The sequence below is a fragment of the Procambarus clarkii genome, chromosome 94, assembly GCF_040958095.1.
Source record: "Procambarus clarkii isolate CNS0578487 chromosome 94, FALCON_Pclarkii_2.0, whole genome shotgun sequence".
NCBI classification, from domain to species: Eukaryota; Metazoa; Arthropoda; class Malacostraca; order Decapoda; family Cambaridae; genus Procambarus; species Procambarus clarkii.
In genome coordinates, this window is record NC_091243.1 from 1,815,079 (window position 1) to 1,829,655 (window position 14,577).

Consider the following 14,577-nt stretch of genomic DNA (forward strand, 5'->3'; position numbering starts at 1 on the left):
GACCCCACTCCCATCTTGGTGCAATATACCGAGTAAAGACAGTAGGCAATCTCCAGTGATGCGTAAGCCATAAAGAGATACCACGGCATGATTTACTGCATTAAAGTCTGGTTTCGGGGGGGGGGGGACTAGCCTCACCAGGGAGCCGGTCGGCCGAGCGGACAGCACGCTGGACTTGTGATCCTGTGGTCCTGGGTTCGATCCCAGGCGCCGGCGAGAAACAATGGGCAGAGTTTCTTTCACCCTATGCCCCTGTTACCTAGCAGTAAAATAGGTACCTGGGTGTTAGTCAGCTGTCACGGGCTGCTTCCTGGGGGTGGAGGCCTGGTCGAGGACCGGGCCGCGACGACACTAAAGCCCCGAAATCATCTCAAGATAACCTCAAGATAACCAGGCCCCAGATACTATTTAAAATCGTGAACACAACCAGTGTAGCTCCACTGGACATTCCCGCTGATGGCGTCGGTGCAGTTTTCCTCTACTCAATGGTGGAAGCTCTGGAACAACTGTTCTCCAGAGCACCAGGAAGCCCTACGAGACACAGACGTAACCCTCGTGCCTACCCGGCGCTACCTGGCTGATAAAACCATTTTTGTCAGCCGCACCAGCGTCTACGTCGCTACCCAGGACCCTGAAACCATACTGGAAAGCATCAACACTAGGAACCGAGCTCTGACTGCAGTCAAAGTTAGAGTCAATAAGAACGACGACAACCTACAACATACCCTGAAATTTACCTTCTCTACAGCTGCAGCAGCGACCCAGGCAGTGGAAAATAGCTTCAGATGCCTGGACATTTTAATAACACCAGACACCATCAAGAAAGAACACTACAACCTCATACGCCAATGCTACAAGTGCTTCTAGAACGATCATGACACCAAGAACTGCCGACAAGCCGAGGAAAAGTGTACCTTCTGCACTCAAAGCCATCACTTCAAAGACTGCCAGTCGGCTACCAAACTGTGTCTCAATGGTGGGGGACCACACACACTATGTGGTACTATTATATAGATGGGATAACAAGCAAGGCAAATGAACTAAAGGAAAGAAGACAAGGGGTGAACCTGGATGTAATAGGACTCATAGAAACAAAACTCAGGAATCATTACAAATGCGGTGTTTCCCCAGGACTACGCAGTAAAAAGGAAAGAGAGGGAAGGAAGGGAAGGAGGTGGAGAGGCTCTACTAATGAGAAAGGAATGGACTTTCAAGGAGATGATTATCCCAGGATGGGAGGGGGGTTCAGAGACTACATAACAGGGATCATGACAATGGGAGGACCAAGATTAGTAGCAGTGATATATAATCCTCCACCAAACGACAGAAGACCCAGGCAAGAGTCTGATAACAACAACATGGCAGTTTACACTCTAATTGAAAGAGCAGCCGCTGCTGTCTGTTGAAACAGATCCCACCTGCTCATCATGGGGGGACTTCAATCACAGAAAGATAGACTGGGAGAACAAGGAACTGCATGGAGGTGAGGATACATGGAGAGCTAAACTATTGGAAGTGGCAAAAGAAAATTTTTTATGCCAGCATATCAGGGAACCCACAAGAATGAGACACAACGATGAACCAGCGAGACTCGACCTAGTCTTCACCCTAAACGACTCGACATAAGATAAATTGGTTTAGAGGCCCCAGTAGGAAGGAGCGATCACAGTGCACTGACGTTTGAGTATCTGGTCGAAGAAGGGTTAATGAACTCAAGGAAGGGAATTGAGAACAAAAGGCTGGCATTCCGAAAGAAAACTGAGGAGATAAGAAAATTCCTGACATATATAACATGGGAAAGTGAATTTGGGAGAAAGACGGCCCAAGACATGATGGACTACATCACGGAGAAGTGTAAGGAGCCAGCAGACAAGTTTGTCCCGGTCCAAAAGGAAAAACACGAAATGCAGACGAGAAACCCTTGGTTTAAATCAGAGATGTAAGCTAGCTAAGCAACGAAGTACAAGGGTTTGGAGAAACCATGGAAATAACAGGACACTTGAGAGCAGAAAAGATACCAGAGGGCCAGGAAAGAATACGTCAGGGTGAGAAGAGAGGCAGAAGGGCAATACGAAAATGACATAGCAAGCAAGCAAAAGATGCAACCTAAATTACAGCACAGTCAAATCAGGAGAAAAATAACAGTTAAAGAACAGGTAATGAAACTGAGGATAGAGGCAGACAGATTCACTACAAACGACAAGGAAGTGTGCGAGGAACTGTATAAGCAAATCCAGGAGGTCTTCACAGTAGAGCAAGGAGAAGTTCCAGAGATAAGAGAGGAAATAGTTAACCAGTGACCACTAGAAGAGTTTGGGATTACCAGTGGAGATGGAAGGAAGCTCTTGCTAGAGTTGGATGTGACAAAGGCTATAGGCCCAGACGGAATCTCCCCTTGGATCCTAAAGGAAGGACCAGAAGCACTGTGTCTACCACTCTCCATAGTGTATAACAAATCACTGGTAATAGGGGAACTGCCAACAATTTGGCAGACGGCAAATGTAGTCCTGATATACAAGAAGAGGAACTAAACTACAGGTAAGTGTCCCTAACTTGCATACCATGCAAGTTGATGGAGAAGATTGTGCGAAAAAAAAGATTGTGGGACATCTGGAGCGAAGGAACTTTGTAACACAACATCAACAACAGAGATTGCAAGTTCTGCCTCACAGGATTAATTGAATTCTACGACCAGGCAGCAAAAAACAGGCAAGAAAGAGAGAGGTTGGCAGATTGCATATTTTTGGATATCCAGAAAGCCTTTGACACATTACCACACAAGAGACTAGAGCAAAGGCTGGAGATACAGGTAGGCGTGAAAGGGAAGGTACTCCATTGGATATAGGAGTACCTAAACAACTGAAGACAGGGAGTCACCGTGAGGGGTGAGGTCTCAGATTGGCAAGGCGTCACCAGTGGATACCCGCAGGGCTCAGTCCTTGGACCTAAACTCTTTCTGATATATGTAAATGATCTCTCAGAGGGTATAGAATCGTTATCCATTGTTTGCTGATAATACAAAAATTATGAGGAGGAATAAGACAGAGGAAGATAGTAGGAGGCTACTAGAGGACCTAAACAAACTAAATGAAAGGGCCAACAAATGGCTATTACAGATCAACCTCCGAGTAAATGTAAGGTTTTGAAGCTAGGCGGTAGAAACAGGAGGCCAGTCACAGGACACAGAATGGGAGATGAAGTAATTCATGAAACGGACAGAGAGAAAGATCTAGGAGTTGATATCATACCAAACCTGTCTCCTGAAGCCCACATAAAAAGAATAACATCAGCGACGTATGCGAGGCTGGCTAACATCAGAACAGCCTTCAGGAACCTGTGTAAGCAACCCGTTCTCGCAAATTTAATAAGTCAATATTGACTTATTAAATATGTGCATAGGTGACATACTTAACATAATAGTTTCCCTTGAAAAGATTCATAGAAAACACCGACCTTACCTAACCTTCTTAGTATGTTAAAATAAGCATCTTATAGCTTCGTAATTACAATTGTTACTTAACCTATTATAGGTATAGGTAAGGTAATAATTGTAATTACGAAGCAATAAGATGCTTATCTTAACATACTAAGTAGGTTAGGTAAGGTCTGTGTTTTCTATGAAGCTTTTCAAGGGAAACTATTATGTTAAGTATGTCACCTATGCACATATTTAATAAGTCAATATTGACTTATTAAATTTGCGAGAACGGGTTGTGGTGTAAGGAATCATTCAGAACCTTGTATACCACATATGTAAAACCAATCCTGGAGTATCGGGCCCCAGCATGGAGCCCGTACCTTGTCAAGCACAACACAAAGGTGAAAAAAGTTCAGAGGTATGTCACTAGGCTAGTCCCAGAACTAAGAGGCATTAATTACGAGGAAAGGCTGCGTGAAATCCAAGTCACGACACTGGAAGACAGAAGAGTAAGGGGAGACATGATCACTACCTCAAAATTCTCAGAGGAATTTACAAGGATGAAAAGGATAAACTGTTTAACACGGAGGGTACGCGAACAGGGGGACATAGGTGGAAACTGAGTACCCAAATGAGCCACAATATCAGAGTAGTTAACAAATGGAATTCATTAGGCAGTGATGTGGTGGAGGCTGACTCCATACACATTTTCAAATGTAGACATGATAGAGCTCAGTAGGCTCAGGAACCTGTACAACAGTTGATTGACAGTTGAAAGGTGGGACCGAAGAACCTCAGCTCAACCCTGCAAGCACAGCTAGGTGAGTGCACCCCTCCCCCCTCCCCGTTTTCATGGACTGCTCCATAAGACAGGACTAAATTAAGAAATTGGCACCTGCCACACCAACAACCAATCAGCCGGCGAGTTTCAACCTCCAGGCGACGACGTTCTCTGTGCTTCCCAACTCCTCGGCTGCAACGACGTCCGCATCAGGCCAGGGCTCCGCCCCCCACAGGGGACCCAGCACACCGGCGATTGCTGTCCAACCAACCTACTCACCAACCATCCAATGAGCAGCCTCGGCCACCACAACTCTGATGTGACTGTTACTCAACAGTCGTCATGATGCAAACAGGCTACCTACGATGTCGGTCACAACGGAACTATTACAGCCCCATCAAGCTTCATCAATCCAACCAGAACAAACCCCAACACCAGCAGAAACCGAAACAACGGAACCAGCAACATCAACAACAACAACGTCGTTACCAACTGTACTAAACCCAACAACGACACAGACCCCAGCTACAGAACCACCCCAACAACGACACAGGCCCCAGCTACAGTACCACCCCAACAACGTCACAGGCCCCAGCTACAGTACCACCCCAACAACGTCACAGGCCCCAGCTACAGAACCACCCCAACAACGACACAGGCCCCAGTTACAGTACCACCCAACAACGACAGGAGGCCCCAGTTACAGTACCACCCCAACAACGACACAGGCCCCAGCTACAGTACCAACCAACAACGACACAGGCCCCAGCTACAGAACCACCCCAACAACGACACAGGCCCCAGTTACAGTACCACCCAACAACGACACAGGCCCCAGCTACAGAACCACCCCAACAACGACACAGGCTCCAGCTACAGTACCACCCAACAACGACAGGAGGCCCCAGTTACAGTACCACCCCAACAACGACACAGGCCCCAGCTACAGTACCACCCCAACAACGACACAGGCCCCAGCTACAGTACCACCCCAACAACGACACAGGCCCCAGCTACAGAACCACCCAACAACGTCACAGGCCCCAGCTACAGTACCACCCCAACAACGACACAGGCCCCAGCTACAGTACCACCCAACAACGACACAGGCCCCAGCTACAGTACCACCCAACAACGACACAGGCCCCAGCTACAGAACCACCCCAACAACGACACAGGCCCCAGCTACAGTACCACCCAACAACGTCACAGGCCCCAGCTACAGTACCACCCCAACAACGACACAGGCCCCAGCTACAGTACCACCCAACAACGACACAGGCCCCAGCTACATAACCACCCAACAACGACACAGGCCCCAGCTACAGAACCACCCCAACAACGACACAGGCCCCAGCTACAGAACCACCCCAACAACGACACAGGCCCCAGTTACAGAACCACCTCACCAACGACACAGGCCCCAGCTACAGAATCACTTCAACAACGACACAGGCCCCAGCTACAGAACCACCCCAACAACGACACAGGCCCCAGCTACAGAACCACCCCAACAACGACACAGGCCCCAGCTACAGAACCACCACAACAACGACACAGGCCCCAGCTACAGAACCACCCCAACAACGACACAGACCCCAACTACAGAACCACCCCAACAACGACACAGATCCCAGCTACAGAACCACTCCAACAACGACACAGGCCCCAGCTACAGAACCACCCCAACAACGACACAGGCCCCAGCTACAGAACCACCCCAACAAAGACACAGGCCCCAGTTACAGAACCACCTCACCAATGACACAGGCCCCAGCTACAGAACCACCTCAACAACGACACAGGCCCCGGCTACAGAACCATCCTAAGAACGACCCAGGTCCCAGCTACAGAACCATCCTAACAACGACACAGTCCCCAGCTACAGAACCACTCCAACAACGACACAGACCCCAGCTACAGAACCACTCCAACAACGACACAGGCCCCAGCTACAGAACCATCCTAACAACGACCCAGCTACAGAACCACACCAACAACGACACAGTCCCCAGCTACAGAACCACTCCAACAACGACACAGACCCCAGCTACAGAACCACTCCAACAACGACACAGGCCCCAGCTACAGAACCACCCCAACAACGACACAGGCCCCAGCTACAGTACCACCCAACAACGTCACAGGCCCCAGCTACAGAACCACCCCAACAACGACACAGACCCCTGCTACAGTACCACCCCAACAACGTCACAGGCCCCAGCTACAGTACCACCCAACAACGTCACAGGCCCCAGCTACAGAACCACCCCAACAACGACACAGGCCCCAGCTACAGTACCACCCCAACAACGTCACAGGCCCCAGCTACAGTACCACCCCAACAACGTCACAGGCCCCAGCTACAGTACCACCCCAACAACGTCACAGGCCCCAGCTACAGAACCACCCAACAACGACACAGGCCCCAGCTACAGTACCACCCAACAACGACACAGGCCCCACCTACAGTACCACCCCAACAACGTCACAGGCCCCAGCTACAGTACCACCCCAACAACGTCACAGGCCCCAGCTACAGTACCACCCCAACAACGTCACAGACCCCAGCTACAGAACCACCCCAACAACGACACAGGCCCCAGCTACAGAACCACCCAACAACGACACAGGCCCCAGCTACAGAACCACCCCAACAACGACACAGGCCCCAGCTACAGAACCACCCCAACAACGTCACAGGCCCCAGCTACAGAACCACCCCAACAACGACACAGGCCCCAGCTACAGTACCACCCAACAACGACACAGGCCCCAGCTACAGTACCACCCAACAACGTCACAGGCCCCAGCTACAGTACCACCCAACAACGACACAGGCCCCAGCTACAGTACCACCCCAACAACGACACAGGCCCCAGCTACAGTACCACCCAACAACGACACAGGCTCCAGCTACAGTACCACCCAACAACGACACAGGCCCCAGCTACAGTACCACCCAACAACGACACAGGCCCCAGCTACAGTACCACCCCAACAACGACACAGGCCCCAGCTACAGTACCACCCAACAACGACACAGGCTCCAGCTACAGAACCACCCCAACAACGACACAGGCCCCGGCTACAGAACCACCCAACAACGACACAGGCCCCAGCTACAGAACCACCCAACAACGTCACAGGCCCCGGCTACAGAACCACCCAACAACGACACAGGCCCCAGCTACAGAACCACCCAACAACGACACAGGCCCCGGCTACAGAACCACCCAACAACGACACAGGCCCCGGCTACAGAACCACCCAACAACGTCACAGGCCCCAGCTACAGTACCACCCCAACAACGTCACAGGCCCCAGCTACAGTACCACCCCAACAACGACACAGGCCCCAGCTACAGTACCACCCCAACAACGACACAGGCCCCAGCTACAGTACCACCCAACAACGACACAGGCCCAAGCTACAGTACCACCCCAACAACGTCACAGGCCCCAGCTACAGTACCACTCCAACAACGACACAGGCCCCAGCTACAGTACCACCCAACAACGGCACAGGCCCCAGCTACAGTACCACCCAACAACGACACAGGCCCCAGCTACAGTACCACCCAACAACGTCACAGGCCCCAGCTACAGTACCACTCCAACAACGACACAGGCCCCAGCTACAGTACCACCCAACAACGTCACAGGCCCCAGCTACAGTACCACCCAACAACGACACAGGCCCCAGCTACAGTACCACCCCAACAACGACACAGGCCCCAGCTACAGTACCACCCCAACAACGACACAGGCCCCAGCTACAGTACCACCCCAACAACGACACAGGCCCCAGCTACAGTACCACCCCAACAACGACACAGGCCCCAGCTACAGTACCACCCCAACAACGACACAGGCCCCAGCTACAGTACCACTGCAACAAGCAACTGTACCACAAGATGTACTAGAAGAGATGGAAATCACCTACATCGAACCAGTATCCGAAGTAATACCAGACAGAACAGACAAGAGCAAACCATGTTACTGTCACTTTATCTCACAGGATGACGAGTTCTATGCAACAGCAATTCTAGAAAAAACCCGGACAGAAAATGCAACCGCTCATCGCCAACAGGAACAGTGTCAAATTCACTCACCCAATACTCGTCCATTATTCCACAGTGGAACGATACGTAGACCCCGGCATCCTGCAGACAGACATCATCGACCCCATCTTCAGGAAGAATAAGTGGAGTCAGAACGACTTCTCTACCAAGGACAACGACCCGGAAGGAACTCCGATACCAAAGATAGCGTGTGGACAATTTAGGCGAAAATACCACGTCATACCTACAGCACCTCCACCACCACCACCTCGACCCCCGAATACCAGTTTAAAGAACGATAAGGTTCGCCAACACCATTGGGAAGACGCCTCCTCCAAGCTAGACAGAGCACCTCATCTGAACCAGGCCATTACCAAACCGCCTCACCACTAGCTTCCTGCCGCTGTTGACAAACTCAAGACCAGGTCAAGACCAAAAGCAAAACGCCAATCTACAGTAGAAAGGCCACTGAACTCTCAAGTCTCTTCTCTTCACATCCAAATCCTTTTCCAGTAATATCATCTACCCATCCTTCTTCCCATCTTCTGCTTCTTTGGGTCAGAAAGTAAAGAAAAACGCCAGTCACAGAGAACCTTAAACAGTGCAGAACATGGTGAAGGACGCCAGACACAACACCAAACAGTGCAGAACATGGTGAAGGACGCCAGACACAACACCAAACAGTGCAGAACATGGTGAAGGACGCCAGACACAACAATAAACAGTGCAGAACATGGTGAAGGACGCCAGACACAACACCAAACAGTGCAGAACATGGTGAAGGACGCCAGACACAACAATAAACAGTGCAGAACATGGTGAAGGACGCCAGACACAACACCAAACAGTGCAGAACATGGTGAAGGACGCCAGACACAACAATAAACAGTGCAGAACATGGTGAAGGACGCCAGACACAACACCAAACAGTGCAGAACATGGTGAAGGACGCCAGACACAACACCAAACAGTGCAGAACATGGTGAAGGACGCCAGACACAACACTATATGAGAAAGGGGATGAAAATATATTCAAATAATACTCAATAATAAACTTCAACAGAGCCTCTTCACTTCCTTACTTACAGTACAGGTACGTCGTCTTAAACGTGAAATAGATAACATTTTTTTCAATATTCATTGACTAGGACATATTAAAGCAAGAAATTATTTCTCACTCACCAGACCGATTACTGTACACAGTCACTCTGAGAGCAGTGAGGGAAAGACCCTGACAACAGCGAGAGTGGCACCTCACAAGCGCCTCCAACACACTCCCTCAGTGGGTGAAGCCCAGCGCCTCCAACACACTCCCTCAGTGGGTGAAGCCCAGCGCCCCCAACACACTCCCTCAGTGGGTGAAGCCCAGCGCCTCCAGCACACTCCCTCAGTGGGTGAAGCCCAGCGCCTCCAACACACTCCATCAGTGGGTGAAGCCCAGCGCCTCCAGCACACTCCCTCAGTGGGTGAAGCCCAGCGCCTCCAACACACTCCCTCAGTGGGTGAAGCCCAGCGCCTCCAACACACTCCCTCAGTGGGTGAAGCCCAGCGCCTCCAACACACTCCATCAGTGGGTGAAGCCCAGCGCCTCCAGCACACTCCCTCAGTGGGTGAAGCCCAGCGCCCCCATCACACTCCATCAGTGGGGGAGCCCAGCGCCCCCAACACACTCCCTCAGTGGGTGAAGCCCAGCGCCCCCAACACACTCCTTCAGTGGGTGAAGCCCAGCGCCCCCAACACACTCCCTCAGTGGGTGAAGCCCAGCGCTCCCAACACACTCCATCAGTGGGTGAAGCCCAGCGCCTCCAACACACTCCTTCAGTGGGTGAAGCCCAGCGCCCCCAACACACTCCCTCAGTGGGTGAAGCCCAGCGCCCCCATCACACTCCATCAGTGGGTGAAGCCCAGCGCCCCCAACACACTCCTTCAGTGGGTGAAGCCCAGCGCCCCAATCACACTCCCTCAGCGGGTGAAGCCCAGCGCCCCCAACACACTCCCTCAGTGGGTGAAGCCCAGCGCCCCAACACACTCCATCAGTGGGTGAAGCCCAGCGCCCCTAACACACTCCCTCAGTGGGTGAAGCCCAGCGCCCCCAACACACTCCCTCAGTGGGTGAAGCCCAGCGCCCCCAACACACTCCTTCAGTGGGTGAAGCCCAGCGCCTACAACACAATCCTTCAGTGGGTGAAGCCCAGCGCCTCCAACACACTCCTTCAGTGGGTGAAGCCCAGCGCCTCCAACACACTCCTTCAGTGGGTGAAGCCCAGCGCCTCCAACACACTCCTTCAGTGGCTGAAGCCCAGCGCCTCCAACACACTCCTTCAGTGGGTGAAGCCCAGCGCCTCCAACACACTCCTTCAGTGGGTGATGCCCAGCGCCCCCAACACACTCCATCAGTGGGTGAAGCCCAGCGCCTCCAACACACTCCTTTAGTGGGTGAAGCCCAGCGCCCCCAACACACTCCTTCAGTGGGTGAAGCCCAGCGCCTCCAGCACACTCCTTCAATGGGTGAAGCCCAGCGCCTCCAACACACTCCTTCAGTGGGTGAAGCCCAGCGCCCCCATCACACTCCCTCAGTGGGTGAAGCCCAGCGCCTCCAACACACTCCTTCAGTGGGTGAAGCCCAGCGCCCCCAACACACTCCTTCAGTGGATGATGCCCAGCGCCCCCAGCACACTCCTTCAGTGGGTGAAGCCCAGCGCCTTCAACACACTCCTTCAGTGGGTGAAGCCCAGCGCCTCTAACACACTCCATCAGTGGGTGAAGCCCAGCGCCCCCAGCACACTCCTTCAGTAGGTAAAGCCCAGCGCCTCCAATACACTCCTTCAGTGGGTGAAGCCCAGCGCCTCCAACACACTCCTTCAGTGGGTGAAGCCCAGCGCCCCCAACACACTCCTTCACTGGGTGAAGCCCAGCGCCCACAGCACACTCCTTCAGTGGGTGAAGCCCAGCGCCTCCAACACACTCCTTCAGTGGGTGAAGCCCAGCACCCCAACACACTCCCTCAGTGGGTGAAGCCCAGCGCCCCCAGCACACTCCTTCAGTGGGTGAAGCCCAGCGCCTCCAACACACTCCTTCAGTGGGTGAAGCCCAGCGCCCCAACACACTCCCTTAGTGGGTGAAGCCCAGCGCCCCCAACACACTCCTTCAGTGGGTGAAGCCCAGCGCCCCCAACACACTCCCTCAGTGGGTGAAGCCCAGCGCCCCCAGCACACTCCTTCAGTATATGAAGCCCAGCGCCCCCAGCACACTCCTTCAGTGGGTGAAGCCCAGCGCCTCCAACACACTCCTTCAGTGGGTGAAACCCAGCGCTTCCAGTACACTTCTTCAGTGGGTGAAGCCCAGCGCTCCCAACACACTCCCTGCTACTTCAGTGGGTGAAGCCCAGCGCCCGCAACACACTCCTTCAGTGGGTGTAGCCCAGGGCCCCCAACACACTCCCTCAGTGGGTGAAGCCCAGCGCCCCCAACACACTCCTTCAGTGGATGAAGCCCAGCGCCTTCAGCACACTCCTTCAGTGTGTGAAACCCAGCGCTCCCAACACACTCCATCAGTGGGTGAAGCCCAGCGCCCCCAACACACTCCATGAGTGGGTGAAGCCCAGCGCCCCCAACACACTCCATCAGTGGGTGAAGCCCAGCGCCCCTAACACACTCCATCAGTGGGTGAAGCCCAGCGCCTCCAACACACTCCTTCAGTGGGTGAAGCCCAGCGCCTCCAACACACTCCATCAGTGGGTGAAGCCCAGCGCCACCAACACACTCCATCAGTGGGTGAAGCCCAGCGCCTCCAACACACTCCTTCAGTGGGTGAAGCCTAGCGCCGCCAACACACTCCCTCAGTGGGTGAAGCCCAGCGCCTCCAACACACTCCTTCAGTGGGTGAAGCCCAGCGCCCCCAACACACTCCCTCAGTGGGTGAAGCCCAGCGCCTCCAACACACTCCTTCAGTGGGTGAAGCCCAGCGCCCCCAACACACTCCTTCAGTGGGTGAAGCCCAGCGCTTCCAGCACACTCTTTCAGTGGGTGAAGCCCAGCGCCTCCAACACACTACTTCAGTGGGTGAAGCCCAGCGCCCCCAACACACTCCCTCAGTGGGTGAAGCCCAGCGCCTCCAACACACTCCTTTAGTGGGTGAAGCCCAGCGCCCCCAACACACTCCTTCAGTGGGTGAAGCCCAGCGCCTCCAGCACACTCCTTCAGTGGGTGAAGCCCAGCGCCTCCAACACACTCCTTCAGTGGGTGAAGCCCAGCGCCCCCAACACACTCCCTCAGTGGGTGAAGCCCAGCACCTCCAACACACTCCTTCAGTGGGTGAAGCCCAGCGCCCCCAACACACTCCTTCAGTGGATGATGCCCAGCGCCCCCAGCACACTCCTTCAGTGGGTGAAGCCCAGCGCCTTCAACACACTCCTTCAGTGGGTGAAGCCCAGCGCCTCTAACACACTCCATCAGTGGGTGAAGCCCAGCGCCCCCATCACACTCCTTCAGTAGGTAAAGCCCAGCGCCTCCAACACACTCCTTCAGTGGGTGAAGCCCAGCGCCTCCAACACACTCCTTCAGTGGGTGAAGCAGAGCGCCCCCAACACACTCCTTCACTGGGTGAAGCCCAGCGCCCACAGCACACTCCTTCAGTGGGTGAAGCCCAGCGCCTCCAACACACTCCTTCAGTGGGTGAAGCCCAGCACCCCAACACACTCCCTCAGTGGGTGAAGCCCAGCGCCCCCAACACACTCCCTCAGTGGGTGAAGCCCAGCGCTCCAAGCACACTCCTTCAGTGGATGAAGCCCAGCGCCCCCAGCACACTCCTTCAGTGGATGAAGCCCAGCGCCTCCAACACACTCCTTCAGTGGGTGAAGCCCAGCGCCCCAACACACTCCCTTAGTGGGTGAAGCCCAGCGCCCCAACACACTCCTTCAGTGGGTGAAGCCCAGCGCCCCCAACACACTCCCTCAGTGGGTGAAGCCCAGCGCCCCCAGCACACTCCTTCAGTAAATGAAGCCCAGCGCCCCCAGCACACTCCTTCAGTGGGTGAAGCCCAGCGCCTCCACCACACTCCTTCAGTGGGTGAAACCCAGCGCTTCCAGCACACTTCTTCAGTGGGTGAAGCCCAGCGCTCCCAACACACTCCCTGCTACTTCAGTGGGTGAAGCCCAGCGCCCGCAACACACTCCTTCAGTGGGTGTAGCCCAGCGCCCCCAACACACTCCCTCAGTGGGTGAAGCCCAGCGCCCCCAACACACTCCTTCAGTGGATGAAGCCCAGCGCCTTCAGCACACTCCTTCAGTGTGTGAAGCCCAGCGCTCCCAACACACTCCTTCAGTGGGTGAAGCCCAGCGCCTCCAGCACACTTCTTCAGTGGGTGAAGCCCAGAGCCCCCAGCACACTCCTTCAGTGGGTGAAGCCCAGCACCACCAACACAATCCTTCAGTGGGAGAAGCCCAGCGCCTCCAACGTACTCCCTCAGTGGGTGAAGCCCAGCGCCTCCAACACACTCCCTCAGTGGGTGAATCTCAGCGCCCCCAGCACACTTCTTCAGTGGATGAAGCCCAGCACCTCCAACACACTCCCTCAGAGGGTGAAGCCCAGCGCCCTCAACACACTCCCTCAGTGGGTGAAGCCCAGCGCCCTCAACACACTCTCTCAGTGGGTGAAGCCCAGCGCCTCAGCTCTGTTAGGGTGCTGGGAGGCTTCCCTCGGCGGTAAACTTCACACACACACACACACACATGAGAGGCAATGACGAACCAGCGAGACTCGACCTAGTCTTCACTCTGAACGACTCCGACATAAGAGAAATCGGTTTTGAGGACCCAGTAGGAATGAGCGACCACAGTGTACTGGTGTTTGAGTACTTGATTGAAGAAGGGTTATTGAACTCGAGGAGGGATACCGAAACCAAAAGGTTAGCATACCGAAAGGGAAACTATGAGGGGATAAGAAAATTCCTAACAGATATAGCATGGGAAACAGAGCTCAGGGGAAAGACGGCCCAAGATATGATGGATTACATCACGCAGAAGTGCAAGGACGCAGCAAACAAGTTTGTCCCAGTCCAAAAGGAAAACAGAGAAATGAAGATGAGAAACCCATGGTTTAATCAAAGATGTAGGCTAGCTAAGCAGCAAAGTAAAAGGGCATGGAGAAACTATAGGAATAACAGGACACTGGAGAGCAGAGAAAGATACCAGAATGCCAGGAATGAATATGTCAGGATGAGAAGAGAGGCAGAAAGACAATACGAAAATGACATCGCAAGCAAGGCAAAGACTCAGCCTAAATTGTTGCATAGCCACATTAGGAGAAAAACAACAG

General features: G+C 53.7%; 2 protein-coding genes across 2 annotated transcripts; both read left to right on the top strand.

Annotated features, from left to right (window-relative positions):
• Positions 1-874: 874 nt before the first annotated feature.
• On the top strand, positions 875-11,059 carry LOC138359946 (adhesive plaque matrix protein-like). Its single transcript, XM_069319821.1, has 5 exons — positions 875-976; positions 4,555-5,182; positions 5,725-6,393; positions 8,340-8,566; positions 10,733-11,059. The coding sequence occupies exons 1-5, from the start codon at positions 875-877 to the stop codon at positions 11,057-11,059; spliced, it is 1,953 nt and encodes a 650-aa protein (XP_069175922.1).
• Positions 11,060-11,748: 689 nt separating this feature from the next.
• LOC138359947 (putative protein FAM47C) lies at positions 11,749-12,393 on the top strand. Its single transcript, XM_069319822.1, has one exon. The coding sequence runs from the start codon at positions 11,749-11,751 to the stop codon at positions 12,391-12,393; it is 645 nt and encodes a 214-aa protein (XP_069175923.1).
• Positions 12,394-14,577: the final 2,184 nt, after the last annotated feature.